Genomic DNA, 15,278 nt, shown 5'->3' with positions numbered 1-15,278 from the left:
TTGCAGTAGCTCCTGTACATAACCAATACCACTGTCCCTTTTCACACTGGAATTTAGCTCACTGGTTTGTTTACATCGATTTCACGTGTTGCATCACCGATGCACACTAAAACCTACGAAACTATGAAATCGGTACACATGTGCACCATTAACATCAATTCACGTTTTACAAAGATGTGTGTTCACTGTTAAAGGCTTAATGCTAGATTCCACCAAAATTGTGAGCGCACTTTTGTTTGCGAACAAAAAACTATCGCATTTACGCACAAGCTTTACAATATGAACGTTATACGCAATCATGGGTATCGTCATTACAGCTTAGACGAGCCAGACGCATCAGCAAGAAACTACAATACCATTTTTTTTTTGCACTTAAAGGTGGCCAATTCGCAGACCTTTTAGAAATGTTTGCACGCAATTTGCTGCTTCTTGCTAAAGTACACCAAAAGAAACATTTATGAACCTTCTAGACTGCCGGGCAGTGGGATCCCGCATTTACGATTGCAAATGCGAGAGATTACGTAAGCGAGAGTTGCTGGTTTGATTGATCGGGAGTTAGGGAGTGATAGACACGGCTTATATTCAGATTACGGATTTTCAGTTTAAGCGTCTATACATCCACAGTCGGCGTGAATATACTCTTTTTCAAAAATCCAACCAACCAATCTCCTTGCTGATGTAAGAGTAAAGGTAATATAGGCTTTTCTTTACATTTTTGACAGTAATATAGGCATAACAATTGGAGAACAACTGATGAAACCGTCATGACTAATTTAAACCATTATACATATATATTTCAGTTTTTCAACAACATATTTGAAACACATTTTCAATTCGTGTAGTCGTATTCGTCACCATCCAATAAATGTCTAAAGTCACTCTTCTAACAAGTCGGGTAAAGCGTTCATATTCATACAAAGAAGAACAAGTACCTAAGTAGCTGCAATAACTGTCATCGCGTGTCTTTATAATCAGATGCGATCATCACTTGACCTGCAGGATACGTCGATCAACTGGCTTACCCTTGCAGACCATTTATTTCATTTCAGTTTAACCACGGAGTAAGGTAAGATGAGCGGAGATACGATGAGGCAGGCAGATCAGGCACCTTCGTCGACGTTACGTACGTGTCGTACGGACGCGTTATACGCTCAGTTACGGGTGAACCATTGAGGCTTTAGGTTCTTTGGGACATCTCTCGAAGATTTTTGGTTTTACCAAAAATGAGCGGGTTCCAAAAAAGGTATCTCAGGCCGGAGACAGTAATCTTCCTCATCTCTCGAACATCCGCATTTTTTCGCGCTACTTTCTTAGGAGATTCTTCGTTATGGCATCTCCGCTTGTCATTTAGTTCTTCACGAGTTCAACACCGTTCAGCACAATGATTGTATTATGATGCTACGTGGGCAGACGGTGCCAACTTATCGCGGGACGTGACATTATGCAATCAAAGCTTTAGTGATGGGATAGGACTATCGATATTAAAGAAAATCATCGATAATTATTAAATCGTAACTATATAAATTTTAAATGACAACCCGTATGGAATTAAATAGGTGCCTACTAACAGCCAGCCAGCATACTATGAAATTATTCTTCTTTATTTTTGCACAACTGCTAAGTCACAAGTGACACATATTTTAATATGAAATGTACCAAAAATATATGTGTTTCATAATTCAGCCAAGCATTTCCCAAAACTGTGTGTATAATGGATTAAGTTGGCACGGATTCAAATTACATAAATCGCATTGGACTTAAAAATTGCAATGGTGCATGTATAGTAACCCAGATTTGCAGAAGCTGTGACCCATTTTTGAGGAAAAACTTTTAAATCGTGAGAAGAGAGATAAGCCGAAGGTATTTATTGTCTAACGAATTGGTTTCTAGTTCAGTAAATACTTAAGAAAGGATGTTATTGATTTTAAATTGCATCGAGACTTATAGTTTTATAATTAAACATTTCAAATTAATGTAAGTGCAACTAATAACTGGAACTATAGTTCGGCCATTCAGAGAATGCGTTCCTGACACGTCGCGATTGAACTGACGACGTAACTTTGCAATGGCGTTGCAGTTACGATAAAAATATTTTTGCTGGTTGTTTACCGTTTTAACAATTGAGGAGCATTAAAACAACATTATTATATCAATAATCAATGAATGTAGTTACGTCGTCAGTTCAATCGCGACGTGTCAGGAACGCATTCTCTGAATGGCCGAACTATAGTTCAATAAAGTCATTTTAATGCAATGTTTGTTTTATCTAGAAAACATGCAGCTGTCGATAAATTGGTTGAGCATTTATCGTACTGCCTCGGGTTTAATACCTCTATCGGTAGCTTTATCGACACATCGACAATGACACGCATATTATCGACTTTCGACAGCACTATACAATGGTAATTGACAGCTCGTTGTTTACGAGTGTTGAAAAAATGTTCTGTTGTGAAATAATAAGGTTATGGTTTTTGTCACTTTATGGATTTCGGTGATATTTCGTATCGAGAAATGTTTTATGACGTTATTGTTCTGTCTTTAGATTACAGTGTGCTTTTAAAAGACATTTTTAACACACGGTGAAGGTTTTCCTGTTCATGTTATTAACGCTTTTAGTATAGTCTTACAATATTATTACAATATTTACGTTACAGGGATGTATTAAAGCGCTACTTAAAATCGACCGGTTCATCCCCGAACTCATGGGAGGACCTAGCCACCCAAAGATCTGAGTGGCGTAAGGCAATTCATCAAGGACTAGAAAACTTCGAGTCCCATCGTCTTGAAGACCTTGATGGTAAACGCCTGGCCCGTAAAACTCGTCCTAAACCGATGTATAATTACACCTTTAATGCAAACGGAGAGCTCTACTGTGCATCATGTGACCGAGTTTTTAAAAACAAATTCGGGTTCGCAAGTCACTACCGGGCCCATGAGCGAAGACAGATTGCCGGGAATTGACAGGGTGTCGCCGTCGACGGACACGTCTGGGAGGACATCATCATCATCATAGTATAGTCTTGAAAATATTCTTCAGTTATTTTTTGACACACCTTTTTAACGCTTTCGTGACCAAAAATTTCTTCATTAACTGTAGAGAAATATAATAAGGGGAATGATGAAACCAACAGACACATTTCCTTAATATTATTTACGATTTTATTGACCAAGTAAGAATGAGTAGCAACATTTAACTATAACGATAACCAATCCCCAATCAATTCAACGATAAATATAGTAAGAATAAATTAATTTTAAAAGAAAAGGCCTTTATAAACTCCAAGCGCGGGAACAGCAAATTAATTCAAATATCATAAACTTATCAGTAGTTAAATGATCTTACGTACCTACAGATTAATCATATAGGGTTAATTTACCCACTTTGCTAAGGCAAGGGTGGAAATGCAATATCCGTGGTTACCGCCTGCAATTGCACCCCGAGAATCAATACTAGTACCCTTAGTTGATAGGTATGTAAATGTTGGTATATAGGTGTGTGTATAGTGCTGTTATTAGTCGAAGCTAGATTGCATAATATTCCATGGAGTCGTGATTAGTTAGTGAGATGCTAATGTCAAAATGTAGTAAAGATAAAGGTAAAGATATTATATTTTATATTCAAAATGTATGATTCAGATACATATATATAGGTATAGGTTCAGTAGTTTACAAGTTTAACAAATTAATAAGTGAACAAAATTATGTTTCACAATCGAGATCTGTTTTTTTTTTAAATATAAATAATATTCACTACTTATACTTATTTGTTTTTATAAGCAATTGTAAGTAAAACACCTAACTAGACCCTTAAACAGATTACAAGGAATTGGAAACCTTTAGTTTATAGATAGTTTATTCAGCACTAGTTTCAAAGGCGTTTGCATATGTATATTGTGATTAAAATCTTGAAACAATTATTCAGCCAACAATGAGTAAACATAAAGATAACAAGCAAATACTTAAAATGTCATTCCTAATTAATAAAATACAATTCCTTTTGAGCTGAAAACGAAACAATAGACAGACAAGGCTTATAACTTCCTAATATGTAACGAGAACAAGTCCTCCTTTAAGTTATAACAAACATAAACAAGAAATAAGATTAAAACATGAAAGCGAAGTTTTGGAACACAACCCCATAGTGTACTTACAAGAAACACTGTAAAGTAAAATGCACTCTAATAGTAATGCAACAGAGATGAAATTTGAATGATAATCTGACACATAAAGGGTTGCATGAACTGTCAAAAGTTTGGCGCGTTTTGAAATAGTAACTGGCAGGAACGTTTTGGCAGGTAAAAACCTGATTGTTTCGTTTTGAAAATGGAATGTCAATCAAAATTCTGTTTGTCTGTTCTTTGTTTTGGATTTGAGTGAAGTTCGTTAATTTCTGAAACGCCAACTTTTATCTGCCTAGCCTTTTCCCAACTATGTTGGGGTCGGATGCAGCCGAGAATCAGTGTTTTACAAGGAGCGACTGCCTATCTGACCTCCACAATCCACGCGGGTATCCCGATACTCCTTGGTTAGACTGGTTGTCAGACTTTTTAAACGCTAAATTACCTATGCTGTTTTTGGGTATAACCATTTTTGCTACAAATAAATGTTTGATCAATTATTATTCTTATACATATCAAAGTTATTCCTGAAAGTACCTGAGTAAACTTAAGTAAAGAGTTGAAACTAGGTTACAATTATGCAAAACTTAACTTTGTATGTCTAGATCGCGTGTTCACGAGCAATCAGTTAACTGGAAGATTCCAGAGTAAAACGCATTCAGAATTGTTCCACATTTCGTAATAATGATCGTAAGAATAGGAAAAATACATTTTAAAACAAAAAACTGGCCGCAAAATTGCATGCAGGCCTCATTTTGATCAGCGAAAGCATTTGTTTCTATGAGCCGACTTCCCAAAAAGGAGGAGGTTCTCAGTTCGGATGTTTGTAGAGGTATGTTTATTCCAGAAAGTTCTGCATACTTGTGTCGCCAAAACAAATGACAGCAATATTGTTGCAAACCTGCACATTTGCCAGTGTCACTAACCTCCATCTCCATATCCACAGAAAATCATGTAAAATATACATTTGAGATTACTGAAATTAATTAATTGAATAGGACCTATCGCGTTTCGTACAGTTACGAATAACAAGCCAACACGCAATGGTAATTATTATTCATCACCCTTACAAGGGCGTAAACATGAACCATAATGTATTAAGCGCCATCTACCGTAGACACATAACACGACTCTATCACCAAGGATTAAGGTCTAATTTGGCGTGTACAGAGACCAGTGACTTCTGGCTTCTAGTTGAAGTTAATCACTAGAAATTGTCTACCAAACACTGCAACAAGCTATGTTTACCAGAGGTTAATAGACGAACATTAATTCTCTTCCTAAAATGGAGTTTTGACGTGAAATTTTGCATATAAAGTGTCGAGATAACAATAATATATTGTCATTGGTTATCAGCTCCATCGGTTGGTGGTAATAGGCCGTAAAATATGGTGAATTAAACACTAATGCTTGTCCGGTGAACTGTGTTCTAACACCCAGATTAGCGTAATAATGTGGCGCACCCCTGCCGGTATCTCGATTAGAATAATTGGTTTACTTAATATAAGGTGAACAAGATCAATATTTAGTGGGTACATAATATATCTGTTAGGATTTCGGAATGTTTAGTTTCGGAAACGTTGGACTATCAACGTCGAAATAAATAGAAGATATATTATTCGTGCTTTCGTCTTATTAAATACGTTGTCAGATCAAATAATAACGGTATGACGAAAACTTACCACCACCAAGACGGCACATGTATACAACCTCATTTTTTAAGTTGAACCTGAGGGTGCGTCCTTAAATGGATTACATAAATTGTCCTCGTACAATATAAACAACCTCTACGACGGATTTATTTCCTCGGTTGAATAAACTCTGGGAAACAGTGACTTTGTGTTTTTCCCGACTTTGTTGAATGAGTCTCATCGCCAAAAATGCAAATCTATCATAATATCGTTCCCTTACAGACTAATTTCACAGATAGTAGTTAAATAATCGCACAGTTAAGCGACATTTTTTTTGAGAATCAATTGTTTTAGGAAATAAATGACAGTTTTTTATTAATCAGGTTCTTATCTTGTTGGTACACGTAGACTTAAAAATAAGGTTGTATACCAAACACTGATAGACTGTGTGCATCTTACCGTGGCAGACAAAATGTGACTCGCTTACTTAGCATGCCATGCACCTAACTACGGTACGGGTAGGCGCTTACCTGTGAACAAATAAATTAACAAATTAGAAACATTAAAAAATATTCTAACACTAATACTATAAAACTGAAGAGATTGTTTGTCAAACACCTGCTAATATATTAGGACCGTTTCGAAAAATGTTTGTGTTGATAACCCATCATTCGAGGAAAGGTAAAAAGTAAATAGTCTACGTTTATCCGGGTTTATTGCCACGCGACCAGGTTAAATCTAGCGTATAGTTTTCAATACACGGTATAAGTATAAGACACTAAAATATTATTTATTTAAACAATATATTCATTAATCAACTCTAACAACCAGTTATTTTTTAATCTTGAATAATAGCGTCCATTTTTCAATTCATCGATCCATTTTCATCGGCGTCTTCGTTACGGTAAGAGTTGAAGCTCCTTAGGGACATGCCCCGGTTTCTGTGCCGCATAAATAAATTGCTGCTTTTTATGTTATTATACTGAGAAATCTTTCCATAGTGGATTGGTATTGAAATATTGTTTCATAATGCAATTAGCTCTACTGGAAAAATGCCCTCTGTTTATTTTCGAAAATTGAGCTTGTGATAAGCTTAAAAAAATATGACAAGTATTTTAAAAGCAAATGGGAAGTCAAAATTAGAGGTATCTAAAGCCTATAACGAAACAATTTTTCAGGACGTAGTATGCCACAAATAACTTGCGAATTATAAAAGCCTTGTAACTATTAATCATCGTTAAACACCTTCTCATAATTAACCACGTTACAAACTACACAACCCTGAAACGGCTAATCCGTTCAAGTATGAAAAATTCAGAGCCAACAATATAAAAGAAGTAAAACAAAGAACAAACAAGGCTTCAGTTGGTACACGTATACTGAAACAAAAGTGGCTCGGCTAAAACTTTGGTTTCCTAGGAAAGCGGTGCCGTCGTAAAGCGGCCGTAATACAGCGGTGAATGACGTCACCAGAACTTTGTCTATGTAAACAAAATGGGGCGGTTTCCTAGAGAGCGGTAACTGACACCGTAACTTCAAAAAGCGGTGCCGCCATTTGCATGACGGCCGTCTTGACGGTGTCAGATAGTTTGGTGAACGTTTTATTGAAAGCGGTGAAGCTTTTTTAATACGTATTTGTGTTTTTTTTTTCGGAACAACGTCAAAAATTAGTTACAACTCTTGGAGCAGCAAGGACGACGAAATTTTAATAGATTTCGTTCGTAACCACGAAGCAATATATAATATAAAAGGTAAAGATTATAGAAAAAGTCAACTAAAACAGAATTGGTGTCGTGAAATTTGAGAAATATTAAATAAAACAGGTTAGTAAGTATGATACAACTAACAAAAAGTTTATGACGGTGTGTTAAAACGGCCGTGGAACTTTCCACATGTCATCACCGTAAAGAAGACCGTCTATTTGCGTCCGTAATATGACGGCCGCTATAAGACGGCACCGCTTTCCTAGGAAACCCAAGCTTTACAAAAGAGTTGCCAAGTAAAAAAATAACACGATTAAATGGTACACACGCGAAAATGTGAACAATGGGGTTGATTTACAGGGTGCCAAGTTAAATTGGAAAAGTTGATCAACGATGTTAAAGTGCTTGTTTCTGAAAATATTATCAGGCTTGTAGTATTTGTAGACAAAAATGGGGGAGGAAGCATAATAGACAGATGTACATTATTAGGTACACCATACACCATTTTTAGATTATTAGTGCTAATTAAAGTAGGTGACTTAATGAGCGGTCTTATTGCTAAAAGTGAACAACCTTAGAATGTATTGAGACGAGAAGGTACGCAATCAGGCATAGGATAATCTTTTTTTAGGTGTTCGATAACGAGCACTAACAATCACAAGGCTGGTTTAAAAAGCTCATGGCAAAAAATGACAGTCAAACTACACTATTTTTCCGTAAAAACTAGATCTGTCAACTGCGCAAATATTTCGTACCCCTATTTTCAAGACAAGCTTTACAATAAACAATTCCTATACCTAATGTCGTCACAATTGATGAAGCTCTATTGCCATGAGTTATGACCTAGTCTAAGCTTCCGAATGACAATGATGATGAACGATCCATTAGGTTCCAGGACACAAAAGTTCCAACACACTGTATTATGGAATTCTTTTCTCTAACGATTTTGTAGAGATAAATCTTTTCGTCTGTGACAGTATTGTCTGTTAAGATTGGTTACTTTCTTACTTTATTTATGCTTGTAATGTTCTATACTCTATCCACGGAAGCAAGAGCTAAAAGGTAAACAAAGAATGACACTTTTTCAAGATGGCGGTATAACCCGACCGATGACAAAACGTCACATTTTAGTGTAAAATGTTCGCAGTATCAATGATTTTGTCATCGGTCTCTTGCTTCCGTGGATAGAGTATAGTAACCAAACTTTTTATGTAATACTCCTTGTGGTATACTGGCCACTAATACTTATGACATATCTTTGAATTGTTAAAGTGTCATGGCGGAATAAAAAACAATGCTCAAAGTTTTTAATTTTTTACACTGCTAATTTACGATTTATATTACAAAATTTTCAATGTCAACATAACCTGCGAACTTTTTTTAATGGAAAGCTTCATTATTCGTCAGTAGCATAATACAGTCAGTGACAAATAAATATAACAAACGATAAAGATAACAATTTACTTAAAATTACATGTAGCATATACTTAATGAAGTACATTAAAACTTAGAACATTTAAAATGTCTTAAATGTCGCTTACAGGCCACAACAAAAGTTCGCGCGCGATATTCAGAACGTTAATGAGAAGGACTGTACGTGACAAAGAGCCTCAGTCTTTCCAAATTATCATAATATTTCGTGTAGATTATACGCTTAATTAAAATAAGGTTCAGAATATCTTGTATATAATATTTTTAGTAGATTCGGAGGAAAAAAAATATGAAAATTTAGTTTTAAGATGGCTGATGTTCTATGCCATAGACAATTAGACACTTTTTTAGTATCCATAAACTCGATCTAGTCAACACTATTGAACTTTTTTTGTTACCTATTATTCATTATATTTCACATAAAACAAACTTTCATAAAGCAAGACTTAAAAAACCAAAAACCCCATACATCCAACAAAATTGTCTCTAATTTTTACGACCTAACCTAACTTTTACTTCCAGAAAGTTCCACAATTTTTCCTTCCACGTAGGACGCACGATTAACGAGCTGTCGTACCATCTATCGTTATAAGTGCTGTCTTTCCAGAATGTTCCATGCCGAAGGGTGTTTGCCTTCCATTTTTTTTTCTCGTAGCTTTTCACTGGGAGCATGAAACTATGAAGTATTAGCCGAACTATGTTCGCGCGAGCTCCCAACGTTGAAGTTTGTTAAGTAGCTTTTATGAGCACAGAAATGTTTTTTTTTTCTGTTTTGTGATGTAAACTGGCTGGCCGTTTCTGTATGGAGTGACCAAAAAGTTTGGGTGTAGAGTTTTGTGTTAGTTGAGTTTAGTTTGAATATAGAAATTACAGTTTGCACCAAATTACTTTGGTATTCTGAAGTTCACCATTTGACACCATATTTTTTAACCATTGTGAAATCAATAGTAGCCAACATCGGATCTGACCTTTATATACATTATATAATTGTAATTCATCATCATCATCCTCCGAGCCTTTTTCCCAAACTATGTTGGGGTCGGCTTCCAGTCTAATCGGATCAGAGTACCAGTGCTTTACAAGAAGCAACTGCCTATCTGACCTCCTCAACCCAGTTACCCGGACAACCCAATACCCCTAGGTTAGACTGGTGTCAGACTTACTGGCTTCTGACTACCCGTAATTAACGTAATAATCAATTAATTGTAATTCTTATTGCAATTTTATTTAGGTAGGCATTTTTTTAATAAACAATCAATATTTTGCAGTAATAATGATGAGTATAATGATTTCCAATCTGTTGATAATGAGTTGCTTGACACAAATAAAGTTACGTTTATGTAAACAAAATTATAGTTATTGACTGTTGAAGTGAACTTTATGATTATTGAACAAATGCTATTAATTTTAAGTGTAAATTCACACATTATTATCAAAATTGTAATTATGTAAATGCACAATTTCACAATAACGACTGAACATTGACGTGATTTCATGATTGTTTAAAATGTATAATTTATGTATGAGTGGAATTTTATTGACTGTTCATCACATTTTTTTTGCAAATTAACGTAAGTATTTTTAACGTAAGCTTTCAAATTAATTATAAATATTATTTCTTATTCTTTTGTAACTGCACTTTTTATACATCTTCTGGTATCACTAAATTGCAGAAAAAAAAACTGATATTTTGCGAAAAAAAAAATGCGTTACACACATTTTCACAAATCCCTAAACAAAGCACGATCATCAAACAAACAAAAACAGCCAATTAAACAAAAAAGTGAGGCAATTAACATAAAAAATGGAGCAAGATTTTATGTGAAAAGCCCAACTAGTAGCACAGAACTACCGAGTGGTTGCCGGATGAAATTGGCCACTCGAGAGAGTAGCCAAGTGGCTACATTGCCGTAGCCAAGTGGCTACATCGCTATAGCCAAGTGGCTACATTGCTGCAGCCATGACTGTCTTGTCTCTCCAGATCTTCAAGAGTAACCGTCGAGTGGTCGCCGATGTTGGCAATGCTCTGAGTATTTTTTCTTGAAAGATCCTTTTTGAGTGTTACTTACCTTGTTTTTTGGATTTATAGGAAAGGAGTGGTATTTTCGCTGCATGGTATATGAACCATATTTATACATTATTGTCATGTCGTTGATGCAATGGTCACGAGTGCTAAGAATAACGTTCTAATACTATAAGACAATTGTTAGTCCTATATATTCTTAAACTTTCCTGTAAAGATGTCTACTCCCCAGATTTTTTTTTAAACAAATTGTAAAGATAAGATTTTAAAAGTTATATGTGATCTTTCAGATTAGATAAAAACAAACTTGAATATGGAATGAAATTCACTCTTATCGGTATGTATTCCATTTAAAAATTCTATTCCAAAACCTAAAATAAATACAGTGTCAATGTGAACGGCTCATCGCACACACACATACAAAGCTACGCGCTACGCAGCAAAATGTACGGGATTAACATGGCCGTTTGTTTACACTTTTATCGACAATACTATGATATATTAAACTGAAGCGATATCAAGTCCTTTTTTGTTGTTAAAGGGCTTTGTTTTAACAGTAAACTGAATTGTACTCCACGTCAGTCAGTAAGTCCGCGGTTAACTCCAAAATATGATTATGAAGCTGAAAGCTTCTTGGTTAACACAGGAACCACTGAGTAACCCAGTCTGAATAATTGTTTCAATAAATAGACTATTTATCAAGGAAAATCCAGGAAGTCTCTATAGAACTACTTACATCTGGCAGCGGTTTCGACCGCAACCATTGGGAAGTATTTTACATAACCGGGTAAAGTCTGAAAGATCTTTTCCAACCGGACCAGTTCTTCCTGAGATTAGCGCGTTCAAACCAAGAAACAAGCCAAAACCTAGACTTCAAAATGAAAACAACCTTAAGTATCTACATATCCAGTGCATTCACCAATAACCACCACAGTTTGCAGCTATTCTCGTAAAGCCCATTACATTGTAGTGACAAAATGTGATTACTCACCTGATTGGCAACTGTCAACTGGTGATTAATGATACCACTTATATCTGATGTATTATCGCGTCTTTTTGTTGTTATTTTAATTATTTATGCTGGTCAATTTGTAATGTGAGACTTGAAAGGAATTTAACCGTCAAATCCGTAGCGGACCCCAATCGGGGTCTGAACATCAATGTCACCGTAAGCTCGGTTTAGACCCCAATTGGGGTCTGCGAATCAGTCATACACTTTCCTAATTATTTACGCTCATATTTATTTTCTTTCCAATCAAACCACATTTGTGAGTACTAAATAAAATAACTAAATAAATTTAAATTATTATTACGCATTCAAACCTTTCATATTTAGCATCCCGTTAGAAATATACCTTTTTAAAATCCAATCGTAATTACCGGGAATTCTGATCGAACTCGCCATGTTTGTTTACATTAGTTGTTTTTTTAAATTTGAAGACGCATAGACAAGATGGCGACGGTGATAGAAGTTTTGCATCGAATGATCCGATTCGTTAAAATAAAGAATCGATTTAATAATTTTATATTATTTGATATTATAATATTACTAAATTGCACTTTTGTATACTTACCATAATCTGAAAATAAATTAGGAAAAGTAAAATGACTTAATTTATTTTGAAAAAAATGCTAGAAAATCAGTGGTAGAAAATACGTTGTAGCCGGAATAAAAAAAATCTTCGGTTTTTAGGGTTTCTGAAGACGGCAAATGAAGACTTATTCTTCGGGTGTTTTATGTGCAGGATTCCTGTAGATCTGCCAAACTTAATGGCGATTCGTTACTTCCAACTTTTTAACTGAGCGGCAAAGCTATTTGACGAGAGCCGTAGTTAGGTGTAGTTATCGCAAAATTTTATGACGATTTTATTGTTTGAAGGGGCAAATAGTTCGCTGTTCATCGAAAGCTGGTCCAAGATGGAAAGATGGCCGCCGCCGACTTATTTTTAACCGACTTCCCAAAAAGCGGAGGTTCTCAATTCGACCGTTTTTTTTTGTATGTTTGTTACGCGATTACTCAGCCATTTATTTATCGATTTTGATGATTCTTTTTTTGTTTGATAGCGTGTACTTCCGAGGTGGTCCCATTATCATTAGGTCAGGATCTGATGATGGAACCTTGAGAAATCGAGGGCGACTTTCGAAAGTTGCAGAAATACATAGGTTGAAATCTTATCACTCAGGTGTTTGCCTGGTAGCACTATTCAACAGTGAAGGCTTTGAGCTGACCTGATGATGGAGACCAGTGAAGGTCGAGGGAACTCGACAACTGAATATTTAAACTTTCTCGTGTTTGTGCTTATATTATTCGTATTTACGAGGCCTCTGCAACAGTGAAGGAGATGGAGACGAGAGAAGTACGGTTATCGAGTTCCCTCGACCTTCTCTGGTCTCCATCATCAGGTCAGCTCCAAACCTTTACTGTCTCATAGTGTTATCAGATATACATCTGAGTGTCAAGTTATAACCTTATCTATGCTTACAATTTTCGAGAGCTGCCCTCGATTTCTCAAGGTTTCCATCATCAGATCCTGGACCTAATAACAAATATGGGGAATATACCCTTTCGACCAAAAACAAACATCCAAATTGAGAACCACCTCCTTTTTGGGATTCGGTTAAAAATATTTGGTGACTTTAAAATCAATCAATTATTATGTCTCTAACCGACCACGGGACTACAGAGTCCCGGATTTTTGGAAGGCGAACGTGGGGCCGAAGCCAACACGCTGAAGCCCTTTTGAGACAACTTTAATGAAATGGTGACACAAAACCGACGATTATCCCTGTATACACTATAGAAATGTACCCAAGGACAATGCCCGGTTCTGTGCTAAACTATTGCTAACTATGGATGAAAACTACTTGGGCTATTGTGATGGGATGCTAGTGGACTAGGAATGGGGAAACTACGGGAACTATGGCACCTGCCGATAACAATGTAATAAATACACGTAAAAATGGCAGGTGGAGACTCGCCAACTCACTTACTGGGCCCCCGGGAATCAGTCGCTAAATCGCAACAAGAGGGCAACAGGTACATGAGCGGCTGAAGGGTGAGGATACCTCGGCGGACTTTAAACGCAGATCACGCGCTCCCTGTGGGTCCAGCATCACCGGCCCACTCGCCACTTACCACGAGGCACCTACCCTCCGAACGGGCTGCTAACCCTACTCTAGCGACTCCACTCTGACCGGCCGGTGAAGGCAAGCCAAGAGGCGGGAGACCTCTCCCCCGTCATGCTTCACTCCGGCAAGCCGGAGATGGGGGACAGTATACTCTCCCTGGAGCACTCGGATATATAGCCCCGCGGGGTCGCTACTCCCCGTCATCCGCCTCAGATGCCCTGCGGGGCAAATCAATCAATTATTATTATTGTTTCTCATCATCAAATAAGTACATACCTTTGGTAGTTACAAATTGCATTATATTTCAGAACACCCGCATACCCTCCGCCGAAACAAAAATGTTAGAATTGTTGAGAAATAATATAAGAATAAATTAAAATTCCGTAATAGGTAATAAAAATTCAATTAAAGTTAAAAATTATTACGAATGACGCAACACCAAAATAAATAATACATATAAAAATTTAATGCTAAAAACTTAAATATCTTTTTTCTTAACAACAAAAACAAATTGAACCTATAATTTAAAATTAATAAATAAAATTGAAATAAGTTGCTATTAAAAAATAGGTATATATAAAATTGGTATTCGATTATTTATAATAAATTTCCGATTTAGGTATCGAATGCACACCGCTGATTGAAAAAAAAAAATACTCCATTTCAAACTCTACTTGTCTGTGACTTGACTGATCTTGTAAATTGTTCATTTTTATTGTGTATTTTATGTGCTGATTTTTTAGTTATTGAACATAAATAAGTGCACGAAATGTATTGCAACGGATTGAAAATGTTATAAATATGACGTTTGTGTTGTGTTTGAGAAAGTGATGCGATTACTTATTGGTAAGTTTTCACCAAATTTGAAATGCCTAACTTTTCGATAGACTTAAAAACACCGTAATTATTATCTTTTTCTGAATTAATTGGCCCCATTTGACCTTTGCACGTTGTTGTCAAATAAGTGAGCTCTAAAGTTATAGTTAAAATACTTCTGATCAGGCATTACGGACTTAGAATTCATGTGTTGAAAGTTAGTAAAAATTTTTGACTTCCATGTCGCGATTCAAAATATCCCGCCGAATCAACGGTAAAGTCATATGTCAAAATCTTGTCGAGCAGAGGGGTTAACATGAGTTTGGACTTTTCAAATCGTAACCAATTATGACATGTACCCTTTTATTCCATAAGTCAGTGTAATCATATGAAGAAGTCACACAAATACATATGAAGCAGTCTAAGC

The 15,278-nt window shown here is 36.0% G+C and overlaps 1 protein-coding gene across 7 annotated transcripts in view; it reads right to left on the bottom strand.

The window, feature by feature from the left end:
• Positions 1-15,278, bottom strand: part of LOC124641179 (focal adhesion kinase 1) — a 155,399-nt gene that overhangs the window by 78,771 nt on the left and 61,350 nt on the right. For 3 of the 7 annotated variants that reach the window (XM_047179182.1, XM_047179181.1, XM_047179183.1), the window contains exon 3: positions 6,209-6,279. The exons of the other annotated variants lie outside the window; for them this stretch is intronic. In XM_047179182.1, coding sequence (XP_047035138.1) covers positions 6,209-6,243 — 35 coding nt within the window. In that variant the 5' untranslated portion in view covers positions 6,244-6,279. The remainder of the gene's footprint in view (positions 1-6,208; positions 6,280-15,278) is intronic. 7 annotated transcript variants of the gene reach the window in all.

The sequence above is a fragment of the Helicoverpa zea genome, chromosome 22 (assembly GCF_022581195.2).
Source record: "Helicoverpa zea isolate HzStark_Cry1AcR chromosome 22, ilHelZeax1.1, whole genome shotgun sequence".
NCBI lineage: Eukaryota > Metazoa > Arthropoda > Insecta > Lepidoptera > Noctuidae > Helicoverpa > Helicoverpa zea.
This window is presented reverse-complemented; position numbering and strand designations above follow the sequence as displayed.